General features: G+C 44.5%; 1 protein-coding gene across 2 annotated transcripts in view; it reads right to left on the bottom strand.

The window, feature by feature from the left end:
- Positions 1–1,374: 1,374 nt before the first annotated feature.
- The window catches only part of LOC107384683 (activin receptor type-2A), a 90,097-nt gene continuing 74,688 nt past the window's right edge, over positions 1,375–16,783 (bottom strand). For both annotated transcript variants that reach the window (XM_015958055.3, XM_015958056.3), the window contains 7 exons: positions 9,149–9,292; positions 7,091–7,234; positions 2,496–2,641; positions 2,303–2,417; positions 2,074–2,212; positions 1,865–1,995; positions 1,375–1,777 (listed from right to left, as the gene is read on the bottom strand). In XM_015958055.3, the coding sequence (XP_015813541.1) occupies positions 1,583–1,777; positions 1,865–1,995; positions 2,074–2,212; positions 2,303–2,417; positions 2,496–2,641; positions 7,091–7,234; positions 9,149–9,292 (1,014 nt within the window). In that variant the 3' untranslated portion in view covers positions 1,375–1,582. The remainder of the gene's footprint in view (positions 1,778–1,864; positions 1,996–2,073; positions 2,213–2,302; positions 2,418–2,495; positions 2,642–7,090; positions 7,235–9,148; positions 9,293–16,783) is intronic.

Genomic DNA, 16,783 nt, shown 5'->3' with positions numbered 1-16,783 from the left:
GCCGGCGCCGGTGTTCACCGCCCTTCAGAGGAAACATCAAAAAAACGCCACAGCGGTGACAGATACATCCGTTTGGCCTGACATCTACAAGAGTAACACATGAACGGGTAGAAATGGCACCAGGATGAGAGGGATAACAAGATTCCTCGTCTCGGCTCGTCTAACCACCGTGTTTGGTTTGTGTCAGCGTGAGGAACTAGGCTTCTCTTCAAATATATATATTTTTTGTGTGTGTGGCTGAAGTAATACAACACGCTGATTATCCTTTGAGTTTCAAGGGGTAGAAAGGTCCTCAGAAGTCCGTATTGTTGTTTAATAATAATAAAAAAAAAAACATGGACTAAACTCATAAAAGGTCTGAAGCTCAAAGTTAGAGAAGATGAACTCTAGTTTTAATGTCCGAGCCTTAGAGAGGCTTCCAAAACAGGAAATGAAGTCAGAGAGGGGGGGGGGGGGGGGGGGGGGGGTCCAGAGGAGGAGGTGAGTAGCAAAGATTCCTGAGGTGTATCAAAAAGAGAGCAGAAACTCTTGATAGTACTAAAACATTACAAATGAAAGATGTGTGCAATCAAATCAAAAACACGCTGGCTCAGCTAAAAAGGGCTGGGAACTCCGCGGCGCATCCTCCAAAGGATGAACCAAACACTGGGGCCACTTCTCCGCCCCGCTTCCCTGCGGAGGTCACGGGGCGCCAACGTCACGCTTCGACGGGTCTGAGAGCAAACATTCAAATCACCTCCAGAGGGTGCTTTCGGTTCTCACTCCGCAAACTCAAACGGGAAAAAAACAAACGGAACAACTTCATCAAACTGCAAACAGTTTAAATCAAAGTGGAGAAAAGACAAAAAGGGGAGGAGCTTGTGTTGCGTCTGACAGCAGGTTCGCCTGGTGAAGAGCAGACTGTGAGAGGGACTAGTCCACCTGAACTGAGGTATACCTGGTTGAAGGAGGTTTATGGTTTCTACCGTCGTAATGCTTGAGAACGAACCCCCTCCCCTCCCCCACTTTAAAATACGCTGATTGCCAAGTCGTCTGGGTCCATGATACACTATGTACAGCAGCATTACACTATAAACATTCAGAAGCCGTTGCTTATTGGCAGAACGATCGTCGTTTCTTTAGAAGAACGCACAGGAGAGAACAGCAGGTGTCTCCGGAGACAGGTCCTTGAGTTTATTTCTCCGTTTTCTGGTTTTGAACAATAAAATTTGCTGAAAGTTTGGTGAAATTTCTCCACTAGATCCTCTAAAAGAAATCCGAGCAGAGTGAGAGTATAAAAACAACACGTGATCAGATCGTTTGTCGTCGAGCCACAACGCGATGGCGTATCCTGAATCGTCCGCTTGAGAGAAGTACTCAGGCGCACGCGCCCAAATGAGGTGGATCCGGCCTGCCGTGGCTGAGGCGGGCGCAGGCTGCTTCCTGAATGCGTGCGGCGGCCCGCACTCGAAGGAACCGAGAAGAAGAAAAGATGAAACGTCAAAGGAAAACGTAAAAACGCTGAGCAGGCCAGCCGAGGCCGGTCTTCTATCCTCTCCTGCTGATTTCCAGTAGCTCGTCCGGGTGTCGGGCGATTGGCTGATCATAAGCTGGATTCCTTGGGGGGGAGGTCAACGTTTGTCACCATGGTGACGACAGTGACGATCTCCTCGGGGCCGATGACGGGAGCCTGGCGCTGCATTTGGCCAATGCGCTCCTCGACGCAGCCGGCGGACAGGCGGGCTTCGGCCTCGTGGTCCCAGCAGTCCTCGATGGTCTCGCAGAGCATGGCCAGACCCTGAAACAACAATCAGAGCGTAACTCAGACTCAGAAACCACAGCAATCGGAGGACCCAGACCCTGTAAACATAAAGGCAAAGCTCACCGTGTGCTTCTGCCAGCAGTCCCGGAGGCAGGGCCGCAGCTTCTTATGGACGACCACTTCCTGCATGTCCTCCAGAGATGGGTGCTGACCCACCTCCTCCTCAAAGGGGAGCATGTACTCGTCGACAGGGCCTGTTAAAACACACGCAAATCAAACGATAAAAAACAGGAGACTTTGTGAGGACCGTCCTGTTAAAGTGACTCTCTCACCGTCGGCGGCGGTGCACCGTGACGCGAGCTCCCAGAGAACCAGGCCGAAGGCGTACATGTCTATACGCAGGAAGGAGTCCCGCTGGAAGTTGATGGCACCCTCCAGGACTTCTGGGGCCATGTAGCGTCGCGTTCCCACCTGCAGGATCCAAACAAATTGTTTGTTGAGTAACATTTTACAGAAGGACAGAAAAGCGAGCGAGGACACCTGGGTTAAACGTGGCTGTACCTGTCCGTGCGTGTCTCCTGCTGATTTTCCCGCCTCAAACTTAAGTGCAAGGCCAAAATCAGCAATGCAGGCTGTCAGGTTGTTCTTCAGCAGCACATTTTTACTCTTGATGTCCCTGCGAGGAAACAAGGAAGTCAAACAGATCACCACGGCAACCAACACGCAGAGGGAGCGCTGACGAAAGCTGGCGCACCTGTGAGCGACGGAGGGCTTGTGGCCGTCTTTGTGACCCGGGATGTCCTCGTGCAGGTAGGCCAGTCCGCGCGCCGCCGTCTGAGTGATGTGGCAGAGCTCGTTCCAGGACACAACGTTGGCCTTCAGGTAGTCTGTCAGCGAGCCCTGGCGACCAAAGCAAACGTCATGATCAGGGAGGAGATCTAACAGCCCGAAGACTGAACAGTTAAAGAGTTTTTAATAAATGCAACTGAGATATTGTGGTGTACCTTCAGGTTGTTTTATTTCCCCCTAAAATACAATTATCGATGGCTGCTTACACTGAGCCAGGATCCTCTGGAGGTTTCTTCCTGTTAAAAGGGAGTTTTCCTCTCCACTGTCGCTGCATGCTTGCTTAGTATGAGGATTGCTGTAAAGTCACTGACACTAGACAGTGACTCGATGCGATTTGCTGGGTTCCTTATATAGGAAACATTATTTCTGATTGGCTTAATGAACTGACCTGAATTGGAATGTTTATCATGTGAAGTGCCTTGAGACGACTCTTGTCGTGATTTGGCGCTATATAAATAAACTTGAATTGAATTATAAACCAAGGGTTTTGTGAACACTGTGTATCTAACAGTGTTGCCAACTAAGCGACTTTGCCGCCATTTCTAACGACTCTTCAGACCTCCTTAACGACTGTTTTTCAAAAAAGCGCCCAGCGACAAATCTGGCGACATTTCTGACCCCCTCAGCTACTTTGACTACAACTTTGTAGCCGACTTTACCTGCAGATTAGAGATGCATCTGAAGCGACAGGACCGTCCTTCCTTCCAGAGGATCAGAAAGAAAATGATCTGCGCATGTGCGTGCAGCATGATCACGCTACCCCCGTTGGCCAATCAAACCTTTTGTGGGTTTTCACAAGTCCATTATTTGAGATAGCCACCGGAGCTACGTAAAGGGCGACCGCTCCTTCCGCCATCCTGCCGCATTTCGGCAGCTGAGCTCGGCTGTCACTGGCAGGCAGCGTCGCACTCGCGCATGGCTTCTCGCACCACTGGTGGTGCATTCAAGGAACATTGGAACTCTATGATGAGTTCAATAACGTAGCACATTTAAAACTTTTATAAAAAACAGAATAATACTGTAAGTCATTGGCAGTTTGCATGTAACGTTTCTGAATATTAAATACGGCCTGCTTCTTTTCACACTAAAGTACTAAAAGCAACAAAACCAAACAAAAATAAAAACTATATATTACCTTTTACGTCAATATATAGCACTAAATCACAACAGAAGAATACATCTCAAGACACTTGAAAACTACAAGAGAAAATTAATTTTAATTCAATCATACATACATGTTGTTTACTTGTAGGTATTTAATAAGTCTCAATTTAATATTTTTGTGTTTGAGTTCTATTCTCTTCAGACGAAATAGAAATATTCCTTCCATTTTTTGTGCCATCTTTCCTTGATGTTTTAAAGGATGCTGTTTTGTATTCTATTGGGTTTTAAATATAATGACATATTAAAAAAAATTAAATAATTTTTTTATTTAAAATCACGTGGGTTTTATTTGATTTACTCTACAAGACCGGTGACGTCATGACGCAAACCAGATGACGTCATTGCGTCGTATGCAAATTAGCACGTGACATCTGGCGACATCTAGCGACTTTTGGGGGGAACTTCAGCTACTTTCAGTCAAAAACAGTTGGCAACACTGGTCTCTAATAAAATTAACTCATTTGTCTGCTGTTGTTTACTTGTAGGTATTTAATAAGTCTCTAATCAGCATCTGTTCAGCAAACTGTAGTTCCACATCTCCATAATACTCCATAATACTCCATTATACTCCATAATGGGGGCAGCAGTAGCTCAGGTGGTAGAGCGGATTGCCTCATGATCGGAGGAGGGTCATGGGATCGATTCCAGCTCCCGCCAGGGGTATTCTGCTGTTGTGTCCTTGGGCAAGACACTTCACCCAACTTGCCTGTGTTAGTGGTGGTCAGAGGGGCCGACGGCGCCAAATGGCAGCCTCGCCTCTGTTAGACCTCCCCAGGGCGGCTGTGGCTACAAGTAGCTTACCATCACTAGCAGTGTGTGAAAGCGTCTTTGGGTATCTAGAAAAGCGCTATATAATGGGCCATTCCCATCTGTACCGGGTCGGCCCGGGCCGGGTAGCCCCAGTCGGCCCGGTTGATTCCACACATCCTTGTCTTAAGCCCATGTGGGCTGATTCTACCCACCAATCAGAGGCTTGCTCTAATGGAAGGTGTGAATTTGCTGTCAGCAGTGGGTGTGTTGGCCCTGGTCGGCCTGAAGCAGACCCCCTCGAGAAGAGGGCTGAGAATGAGCCTTGGTTGGCCCGGAAAAATACCAGGCCACCCAGATATGTAAACAACCTACGCTACCCGGCCCGGGCCGACCCGGTACAGATGGGAATGACCCATAAGTTCAATGCATTATTATTATTATTATTATAATACTCCATAATACTAAGCAACTAATAAGCAAAAATGGAATTTATTTTGTCGCTTCTCCGGCCCGCATGAAGCCAAAATGGAGACGTGTTATGGCGAGCTGAGGCGAAGAGGTCCGCTGCAGGGATATGACTGGGTCTGGACAATAATTCCATAACGATGCATATCGATCAATAGACATGTGGTTCAATAGGAAAAAAATGTATCAATAAAAATTTAAAGAGCAAGTCACCCCCTACAAGAAACTTAAGGTTGGTTTATGCTTGACGCGTCATCGAGGTCCGCACGGCTCCGCAGGGCGAAATTGCGTCATTTTAACAACCCCGCCTCCGCACGGCTAAAACTTTCCGCACCGCGCACCTAGGAAATTTTCTAACCATGCAGACGGTCGGACGTGGAAAAACATGGCGGACTGGCAAGAACTAGAATGGCAGAGGTTTGTAAATACAGACATTTGTATGATTCAGCTCTCAGAGATCACCGTGATCAACATGTTGTTAATAATTCTTGGAGAGAAATAGCTCGCACTGTCGGAAAAGACGAGGACGCTGTTAAAAATGCTGGAATGCCATGTTGTAAACAGTCATTTCTACTTCTATGGAGTAGTGTTGGATGCGTGCTGTAGAGCTTAGCTTAATGAGAGGGTTTTGTATGACAAACACACTGGAATCATTATGATTTAATGAAACATTCTGTTGAATTTTTGCATGTTTTTTTTAAATGTGTGGATGTTATGAAACTTGGGGTATTTTTTCACCACACCAAACAGTGCAATTCCAGAAAAAGCAGAAACAGGAAAAAAAAAAAGGAAAAACTGGAACAAAGTAGGACACTCCTAATTAGGGGCCTCACAAATGTTGGTGAATTCCAATCTAAAACATTAGATTTTGAGTAATGTGTAATAGTGAAATAAGGAGCATTTTCACATCTAAAATTGACCAAATGTGCATTTAAGTTTTAGAAAAACTACTGGCCAGAGAAGCTAATCAAAAATAAAAAGCTTTAGTTGGTCACATTTCCTGAACATTCAGGATTCAACATGCAAGAGGAATCCGTTTTAGGCCAACGAAACCTGCTGAGAATGTTTAGGATTCTAAAAAACACTCAAAGCAAAGGAAGAATCTCACAAATTAAACAAATACCAGAGTACTTGAACTTTATTTCAACCAGGAGATGTTTTTTTAACTCAAGGTCACAGTTTTTAAGGCCAAATACACATGTAGTTACACAGAACGACCACAGGAGGGCAGCGAGCCACAACAGATGAACTCTTGCTTCAAAAGACACACACACACACACACACACACACACGCACACGCACGCACACACACACCTTTCAGAGTGTTTATACACCCACATTACAGTGTTTTAGTTCTTTCTCAAATTACTTCTCAGTTGATATCAGCTTGAAAGTCGATCTAAAATATCCTGCGCTGATTAAAAGAAACACGGGGAGTTTTGGAGCGCTTCTAGAGCAAGCCCCGGCACGCAGCTACTGCTAAAACTCTAGATGCATCAAATGTCGAGTCGTAAATCATCTGTGACGGAGACTCTGATCTGTCAGTTTAGGGTGTACGAATCTCCGGCAGGAAGTTGAATAAAAAAACAAACTTATTTGGCTTTATGGTTTATTTCTAAAACTCCAAAGTTCTTGGATGTTATTTCTTCCTAAGAGCCTTAAGAAAAGGGATCAGAGAAGCACTCGTCGCACCCCTCCAGAGTTAAGTGGCTATCCGAGAGCCGCAACACACCCACAAACCTTCAATTTTTCAACCTTTATCCACACGAGGAGGGATTCTTAAGCACGCAGAATCACATCTAAGGTCTGGTGGGGAAATTTCAGGCAAGCGAGGCGAGCAAGAACCACTCTCCACTTGGCTGGTAATGACCCTCAAAACACAGAGGCACTTAAAGTCCCGAACGCATGGAAGACCGCTGCCGAGTGAAGAAAACAACAGGGAGGACACGACTCCTGAGCTCAACAGAAACCAGAGAGGAACAGAAATAAAACCGCAGCGTGTCGTCGTGTAGGATTCTAGCAGAACTGGGTTGTTTCTTGTACGACGAGCTACTGCTGCGGAGCAAAAAAGCCACATCGATAAGTTTAAAGGGTGTCCTCATCTCCCCCCTGACTGCGTACCTTGTCGTGGTAGGCGGTGATGAGCCACAGCTCCAGGTCCAGGTTGTTGTTCCTCTTCTCCACGCCAATAAACTGGAGGATGTTGTCGTGCCTCATGCCGCTCACGCTGTAGATCTCATACTCGTTCTGCCAGGAAAGCTTGTCCTACGCGGGAGGAGAGGCATCACGTCTTAGCAGGGATGTTTGCAATTGAGTTTCAACTCCCAACACCAAAAAACCAACAACAATTATTCTTAGGATTATTTGATTAATTTTCACTCTGCTAGCGTGCTCTTATTTTGACAGAACGATGCAAACTTCCTCCTGCTCTGAAGGCAAAACGTAAACTCAAGTAAAGATGGCAAAACACAGGGCACCCAGTAGGGATGGGTACCTTTGACATTTGAATCGATTCGGTACTAATTCCCGGTACCTAGGAATCGATACCGGTACTTAACGGTACCAATTTTAGATACTTTTGTGTGTTTAATATTTTAATTCTCTTTCATAATTAAATATATATTTTTCTCAATATATAACCATATTTGATAAATATCACGATAAATAACATACAACTGTTTGTATTTTAACATCGTCCTTGTAGTTTTATAAGCTGATCATTAAACTGAAGCAAACATCTTTACTGTGAACTAAATTTACTGTGTATCTTCATTCCTTTTGCCGTCCTTTTTCATTTGATTTTTCCTACTGGGAAGTTAGAATTTCCGAGGAGAATGCGAACGCACCATTAGCTGATAACAATGGTGGCAATGGAAGCTAACATATCAAGCTAAGGTTATCCTTAACAGTTTATTTAGCTGCTGGAGCAGATTAAAACGATGATGCCTCACACTTAGATCGTTGTCGCTGGTTACATCTTCACCCAATCACCCGTCGCATTTAGTAAAGTGAAGCCAAACTTTAGAGCGCGTTCGTGTTCTTCTAGTCGGAAAATCGGAGTTCCGAGGAGAAAGCGAACACACCATTAGCGGAACGGAAGCTAACAAATCAAGCTAACGTTATCTTAAACAGTTTATTTAACTGCTGGAGCAGATTGAAACGATGATGCCTCACACTTAGATCGTTGTCGCTGGTTTCATCTTCACCCAATCACCCGTCGCATTTAGTAAAGTGAAGCCAAACTTTAGAGCACGTTCGTGTTCTTCCAGTCGGAAATTCAGAGTTCCGAGGAGAAATCGAACGCACCATTAGCGGAACGGAAGCTAACATATCAAGCTAACGTTATCTTAAACATTTTATTTACCTACCGGAGCAGATTAAGATGAGGATGTCTCACTTAGATCGTTGTCGCTGGTTTCATCATCACCCAGTTACCCATCACATTTAGTGAAGTGGACCCAAGCTTTAGCGTGCGTTCTTTCTACCATGCTGCTCTGTTTACAACTCGCTCGCAGCGACCGACGACATAACGCTCTTGCGCATGCGCAGCTGTCTAGGCAAGTTCTCGTTATGAAGGACGGGTACCGAGACGAGGCACCGTTTCAAATGACGTGAATCGGTATCAGTCGGTACTGTGGAATTCGGTCGGTACCTTAAAAAGTACAGAATTCGGTACCCATCGCTAGCACCCAGTGACATTTTACCAATCGGTTCTATTTTAAACCATCCTTTTGAAATGAACGGACTCCATTTTTGGAACTCTAGTCCTTTGCTGCAGCAGCAGCTCTTCTCTGCTTTCATAGCAGCACCGTCTGTCCATGTTGTCTGCGTGACCAACAAGTAGGGGTCATTGTGCACCAATGAATGTGTCAAATATCCTCAGTCTGTCTAAATGCTGTACCTGAATAACAAAGCTCAACTCTGCTACCAGTTACCATAAGTCAGAAATCACAAATAGTCTGCCAAAAGGCTTAATTGCATTAAAAATATGTATTTCTGCAGGTATTTAGCTCTAAAAGCGACTAAAGTTCATACAGATCCTATTAAAGACTATAATGCGCCCTCTACAAATGCTTAGGACAGCTACATGATGCTCTATTGAGGATGTTTTTCCATAAATCAAGCATTCCCGAGATGTGAAAGCCTTGATCAAAGTGACTCCAAAATCCAGGAGGATACCTGAATTGGGAAGATCTTCACGGCCACGTATTCGTTCAGCAGCTGGGCTTTCCACACGCAGCCAAAGCGCCCCCTGGCTTTCAACTCAATGAGCTGCAGCGGTTTTTGACCCAGAACGGGGGATGGAGGCGAGGGTCCGGGATCCTGGAGGGAAACATGAGAGGAAAGCAGAAGATGGTGGTGTTAGAACAGGACTGGTTCAGTGTGAAGGAGACAACATGCTTCTATTGTTATTCAGCAAAATGACTTTGTTTTACAGCATTGCCACATTGCTGCTTGCTTCATATTTCTACTGGGAGCTTAGTTAAGGAGTTGCTGCATGTTTAGCTTCATCACAGTGAAGTTTAATTTGGCTGGGAGCATGCAGCAGACCCAGCAGGGTTTGGATGGGTTCGTTTTAAATTAAATCAAACCCCTCAGGGTGGCGTTTGCTTGAATTTACAGAAGCAGGGCTGAATCAGGAAGGTTGCCAATCTGGAACCCAAAGAGCTGCTGAGAAAAAAGCTCAAAAAGACTAGAAAGCATCGATAATCTGCTGGTCATTTGCAGCAGAATGAATCAGGATGTTTGTTTTGTTTAATTATAACATAAACTAACTTATCTTTTTTATTTGAGGAAAAAACTACTTTTGAACAATCAAATGGGTTGTAAACATGTCCTCAAAGGGGATTTTTAGCTAATCTTTCTGAAAGGAGAAAAAAGGCCTGAGGCTCTGGGATTCTTGTGCTGTCTTGTGTGTTCTTTGAAGAGCGTCCATAGTTTCCTGGTGATGTTTTGGTGATCGGGAAAGCCGCGGGATGACCTTAAGAAGGTCTGATGGGGATTTAGAGGTTTGTTTTGGAACATTGTGGTCAAGTTGTATGATTATTTTTTGAAAATCTTTGTGTTTCTGCAAAATGATCCTTAAAGGGACTTTACAGAGTTTTTAATTTTTATGCTCGTGATTGCCCCCTCAGGACAGAAGCGTAACGGCAGCTTCAATAGTAGGCTCGTGCACGAGGCGCGCATGCTGTACGTGCACACTCCTTAACAAAAATAACAGCTGAGACAGTCCCTTGTGTGTGTGTGTGTGCGTGCGTGCGTGTGCGTGCGCGCGCGTGTGTGTGTGTGTGTGTGTGTGTGTGTGTGTGTGTGCGTGCGTGCGTGTGTGTGTGTGGGGGGGGGCCCGGAGGACAGAGGACAGGAGAACGTGCAGCTAATTAATTAAATTATTTGGTTCTGTACCTTTCTCTTCAGCACAGCCAACAAAGGTTTATGATGGGTCAGTCCTCCTGCATGCTCAGATCATTCCCTTCCCTTGCTTGAAAAATTGTTCCAAAATGAAAGTTGAACCCACATCTTTTTTATCTGTGAATTCAATGCCGTTCGGCGAGTCTCAAATAAAAATTTGGGCATCTTACTGTAAAAAAATATACCATTAATGTAAAAAAGAAACTCTAAATAAACTATGTTCACACCCAGAATCAAACCCAGGTCTTCTGCACGAGAGTCCAACGTCTTACAAGGTGAGCTACACTCTAGTAACATTCACTGTATCTGTAACTTTTACATACTCGATGACAGCTGAAACAACGTCAAACCAAAGAACAGTTCGGAGTGAAAATGGCTATTTTGTTGTTAATTTGCAGGAAATATCTAGAAGAAAGTTCTACAGAAAGTAGCTAAGGGTCCTCAGAAATGTAGCTAGCTTTGTCACTAGGCGTTAGGAACAGCGACAAAGTGGCACTGCCTCTCTCTCTGCTGCTAAAGCTACGGATAGCAAATGCTACGGGCGATGCCTGAGCGTGAACGCGCATGAAGCAGCCTGCTCGACCCGAGCATCTCTCTTTTTCTGTGATTTTACAGAAAAACAGGCAATCACAGTAAAAATGCCAGGGCTCATTCTACAGGACCAGGGCATTGCAGGAGAATGTATGAAGAAGACATTTATTATTTCTATACATGTTTTGGCTGTCAAACTTCCATAATGCCCCTTTAAGTCCTAAACCTATTGGCTGTAGACTTTGGCCACAGTGTGACCTCATTTAGATGTTATGTATTCTTCTGACGTTGGATTTAGCAGAGATCGTCCATAAGGATTGTTATTTATGCAGAACAGACCAACTACTACTGAATTACCTTCCTCGAGGCTTCAATCTTTTACTCGCTGTTCTACAATCAGTCGACTCTGAAGTCTTCCAGACCTCAGGCTGACCTCCGCTGGTCTCGTTAGCTACCATTTAATGATGTTACAGAGAACGCTGCTGGACAAAAGCCCTTTGTTACTCTGCTATTGCTCAAAAATCCTTCTCCTGGTTCATGAACATGAGCAGTTTGAGTTAAACATCTCTGACCCGTGGAAGAGCTGTGGACAACTAGCATCTGACCTTTGTTGGATAGCTATTTGAACAACCTCAGTTTAGAGAAAGAGATGAGCTCTGCCCTGATTGATGAGCTAACAGCTAGTCACAGTGGTGCTCACCCAAAAACTGATTTTTGCAATTCGTGTGTGTGTGTGTGTGTTTTAGCGCTGTTGGCCAACTAGGGGTTGCTTCCAGTCATAATTAAAGAACTAGGGGGAGGGGCTTAAATCATTCGCTGCCAGCTGTTTCCTGATCGCTAAAACCCTTTGCTGCCAGCGTTTCTCACTGTTTTTACAGTTTTTTTAAGAGTCGCAGAACGTTAAGCGCTAGGATGATGTCGACGCCAAAACAACCAAAACAAAGCGGAGACTCACCTCTTACATCAGGAAGGATCTGCGCATTTCGAGCGTTATCCGTTCTTTCATAATCCGTTGTTGAATTGTGATCGACAGAAGCTTTTCTGGTTCGCGCCTCACTTTTTTTTTATAGCAGCGACCCAAAACGATCTCCTAACACATGGATTTTCTGCTTCCTGATCACGTGACGTGTGACGTACGCGGATGAAGATCGGCTTTAGAGCTGAGATGTTTGTTCTCGCGGTGCGGGGGCTCGTCCGACGCCCACACAGTAAAAACATGCAAATTAGATCAATTAGCTAATTGAGAGCTACCGATGACAGGGTCAGAAACGTACCGTTTATAACCTGTCCATTTTTAGGATTTCAGGGTTAGTAAAAGTACAAACAAATCACAAAATTTGCATCACCTGGTCAGTTTGTAATTATGTAAACCAGACGCAAAAACTGATTATGATTTGAGACATTATGCAAAGTTATGAGACAGTATAACACATTCCAGACGCTTTGGTGCTCTCTCGTCAGCCCAAATAAAGACAAAATAGGAGGTATTGTGTCAGACTTTAGCGGGTCAAGCTTTCTGCATGCGTCCCGTGTTCATGCTAATGCCATTCAAACAAAAGCCAAAGCAGGAGAGGAGAGGCGAGTGTTCCAAATCTAAATTAGGTTAAACACAGCTGGTGATCGGGATTAAGCTGATCACTTTCACATGTGACTTCACAGAGAAGGAAGGGGACTGGAGGGATACAGAGAGGGAGGTTAAAAAGAAGCATGCAGTGTGGGAGTCACATTTCCAAAAGGATAAAAGGTGGAGGAGAAAGACGAGCACATGACTGATGGCCTTTGATGAAACCAGACACGCTGCTGTAGAATCTCAGCGTTACCTTTTTCTGTGTGGCTGCCGTCAGAGAAAAGAAATAAAAAATAGCTCTCTGCCTTTAAAGATCTTCATGTTTTCACTTGAACTGTAGGCGCCTGATGAGCTGGAGCAACTTTCAAGACCCCGAGGCCTCCAGGATCCACTCAGAGACAGCGATAGTATATCAAACGCTTGTCAATCCTAGTTAGTCTCCCTAACCTCCCGTAAAAAAGCCCCCGATCCAGTTACAGGGTCCGCTGCAGAGCCAGGGAGGCTGCTCACACCTACCACACATCCTCCACTGTCGGAGGAATCAAAGCAGAATTTCAGGAAGCGCACATTAACTCTGAATAAATCACCACCGAGGTTTTGGCACCAGAACTATTTCAAAAGAGTTCCCGGTACACTACATGAGCTAACGGCGAAAACATTTCACGGCAGACACAGTAAAACAGGAAGAGGCAGCTCTAGCTCCGTGCATCGTGTCCCGACAGGAGCACTGAAACAAAACGGTGTATAATTTATGAGGCAGATTTTTATCAAGCGGATATTTTAAAGCTGGTCACGAACTTTGGCCTTTAAATAAAGCGCCTCAAAGCTACGACTCAAGTCTCTTAGAAGGGATTGTTACATTTTCATGTTTAATATTAAACTGAAAGCCATTAAGAATGAGAGATATAAGGTAGCTCAGGTCTGGGAGTGCAGAGAGAGGGAGCTTATGGGGGACTGGAGTGGGAACTCGTGTTTATTTAAGCTAACAGCGAGCTGTGAGGCAGACGTGCTGTCTGCGCTGCACTTTCGCACCAAAACACCGGCCAAACGACAGAGAGAACCCCCCCCCCCCCCCCCACCCACCCCCACCCCACCGTGGAGCCGAGGTCTGGTTTCACAACAACACAAACGCAATGGAAACCCTTCAACACATCTCGGCTATTTGCCCAAACAACAAATTTATCTTTCCATCTGGTTCTGCTTTGGAAAAAACTTGCAAAAACCAGGAAGTGTTTGGAATTTTCTTGTTTTGACAAGTCTGATGTCAGTGCACTCCATGAGAGACACGGTGACTTGAGGGAAACTTGTGTTGATTTAATCACGAAAGTCAAAGAAATCCTCGTAGACGGTGTGTTTGTTATTTGGTAGCACTAAAACCAGTAGCTCACTGGCATTTGTGAGATAGTTTCCAAATGTTCTTGAAACATTCTCCATTTCCTCTCGTGGGCCACGCTGCTGGGACTTCTAACATGTTCATAGTGATGCCGTGCCTGTGGACGTCGACAGCTCACTTCAATACAGTTTGGGTTAAAAAGTGGAAAAAATGCTTTAAGAGGAATTGAAGACCATTTTGAGACATAATTAATAAACAGACAAAATTGGGACAAGAACGTCTCGACCCTCCACTGTGGTCAGGTGAAAGTACCATTTGAAACTGAAAATGTGCCCCTTTTCTGGTCATTTCTGTACAATTCACTGGGTACATGAATGTTGTTGAAGTAATTTTGCAAATGGGTAATCATGGGTAATATATATATATATATATATATATATATATATATATATATATATATATATAAAATAAAATAAAAATATATATATATAAATATATATATAAATATATATATATAAATAAATATATATATATATAAATAAATATATATATATATATATATGTATGTGACAGTGTGAGCGTTCTGTCACAATGTCCCGATTGATGATGCGCCCTAGCTACCTGGCCAAGGGGATGTCCCTTTGGCTGACTGGTTAGAGCGTATGACTCACCCGGGAGTCTGGGGATCGAATCCCGCCCGGGCCCTCGTTTCTCCACCTAAACATTTCCCTTAGGTTTGTAGCCATTCTCTCTTGTTTTTTGTCTGCATAATCCTACATTAGTGTTTTACACTTGTCAAAACTGCAAATATATCAGTTTTGTCTTCTTGGTTGCCAACACCTCGCACATTTTCTTGCACTTTCCAACCCAGACAAATTAAATCGAGGACGGTTTGAGATGGTTTCGCGACACCTCTGATGGTTTTGTGACTATTTAAAAAACAAACCTGTCCAACAAATGTTTTAAATTTGTTTAAATTCCAATAACATGAGAATAAGGCCTTGGCGACCTTGTGAATGCTGTTGTCAGAATTTCAGTGAGTTTTAACAAATCTAGCTTGGAAAACATTAGCTAAAGGAGTATTACATCAGTGTTCTCAATAAATCTGTCTCTAGTATGAATGAATGAATCCCTTGTAAGTAATTTTCAGTGTAAAAAAGCTCTGGCGCTCCTGTTTCAGTGGGTAGACTTTTGGCAGAGGAGTGGGGAGTGGAAAATGGCACGCAGGTGTCACCTCTGATTGGCTAACAGCAAAGCAACTCTTCAGCTGCCTCCATTTGTTCTTTATCGCGTAAATTATGTAACATTGATTTACCTCCACAAATAACACGTCTGAACGTGTTCTGCCGTGTTGTGGACTTGCTAATGCTAACAGTTAGCTTCTCCTAACCGCCTAATCAACCCAGCTTTTCATGGCTGAATTTCCCAGTGACGTGGAGGAGGCTGGCTTTTTGTGACCCCACTGATTTCCAGACTGGTTCCTTTCGACGGCTAATGTAGGTGATGAGGGTAACATTCAGTACTTTTGTGCAACGCAGAGTGACCTATCGTATCTCAAAAAGACCAACTATTAGACGGTTCCTCAGTGAAAGATACTAACAAAAAAAATCTCATTATCATTTCTTTATTATGTTTATTAATCAAACATAGTCTGTTCTGATGCTGATTATAAGAGTCTAAAGCTTGGTTTATGCTTGACGCGTCCGCGAGGTTCGCACGGCTCCGCGCGTCATTTTAACAACCACGCCCCTCCACCGCGTCTCCGCATGGCCCAAAATTTCCGCACCGTGCACCTAGGAACTTTTCTAACCACGCGGACGGTCGGACGCGGAAAAACATGGCGGACTGGCAAGAACTAGTATGGCAGAGGTTCGTAAATACAGACATTTGTATGATTCAGCTCTCAGAGATCACCGTGATCAACATGTTGTTAATAATTCTTGGAGAGAAATAGCTCGCACTGTCGGAAAAGACGAGGACGCTGTTAAAAAATGCTGGAATGCCACGTTGTAAACAACAGTAATTTATACTTCTACTATGGTGTAGAGTTGGATGTATGCCGTAGAGCTCCATGCTGCCCCCTACAGTTTGGGAGAATATTGGCTCACCGCAGAGACAAGCCGCATGAACCATAAACGCTGCAAGTTGTGAAGCGCGTTCCATCCGCGAGCCGCATCACCAAGCGTAAAGTAAATGCGTCAAGCATAAACCAAGCTTAAGTGTCACTTAGAAGTTTCTAAAGCGACTAGACGCATCAAGAAGTCTCCAAAACGATGCCTAATCCTGCACAAGTGCCACCAAGAGAAACTCTGGTTCAGCAAATGAGTTTGATGAAATGTGAGATGAAGAAAAAAATCCCAGAAGCTGCTAACAGCACAAAAAAGGTCAGCGTTAATTCTAATGGTGAATTCGTGCACCGGACAATGGATTTGAGGATGCTCGCCCAATGCGTCATCATCTTGAATCTTCTTTTTGTTTCTGGAAACTTTCTCAACCGACTTCTGGGCTTCAGCCTGGCTCAGCCAGGTCAGGCCTCCCCCGAGAGTTACCGGATCTGCTGTCCGATCGCAGGGCGCCGAGGCCTCCAAAGGGCGCGCATTACACTTAGTCAGCAGACCGCAGGAAACAGGAAAACAGAAACTGCTGCTTCACACCGTTCCTCTCAACCCTTAACCATCTCCTATGGCCTCATCAGGTTACAGACCTGTCCATCACATCAAAACCAGCACTTCTGGGCACAAACACAAATATATAATAAACTGTTTACGTTTAAAATCAGAAGTACAACAGGCGGTTATTGCGATGTTTTAAGGCCATGTCTTGTTGCTGGGATGTCTAAGAAACATGAGGCTAAAAATAAATAAATAAGTAACTCAAATGTGGTTTTCCTGAACACTGACATCTGTAGCCATGCTTCTACTCAATTTTGATAAAAATTTGAGCTGAAAAAGTCCAAAAATGCTTCGGCTCTGCT

The sequence above is a fragment of the Nothobranchius furzeri genome, chromosome 3 (assembly GCF_043380555.1).
Source record: "Nothobranchius furzeri strain GRZ-AD chromosome 3, NfurGRZ-RIMD1, whole genome shotgun sequence".
Classification (NCBI taxonomy): domain Eukaryota; kingdom Metazoa; phylum Chordata; class Actinopteri; order Cyprinodontiformes; family Nothobranchiidae; genus Nothobranchius; species Nothobranchius furzeri.
Note: the sequence above shows the minus strand (reverse complement) of the source record. Positions and strands in the feature narration are given on the sequence as shown.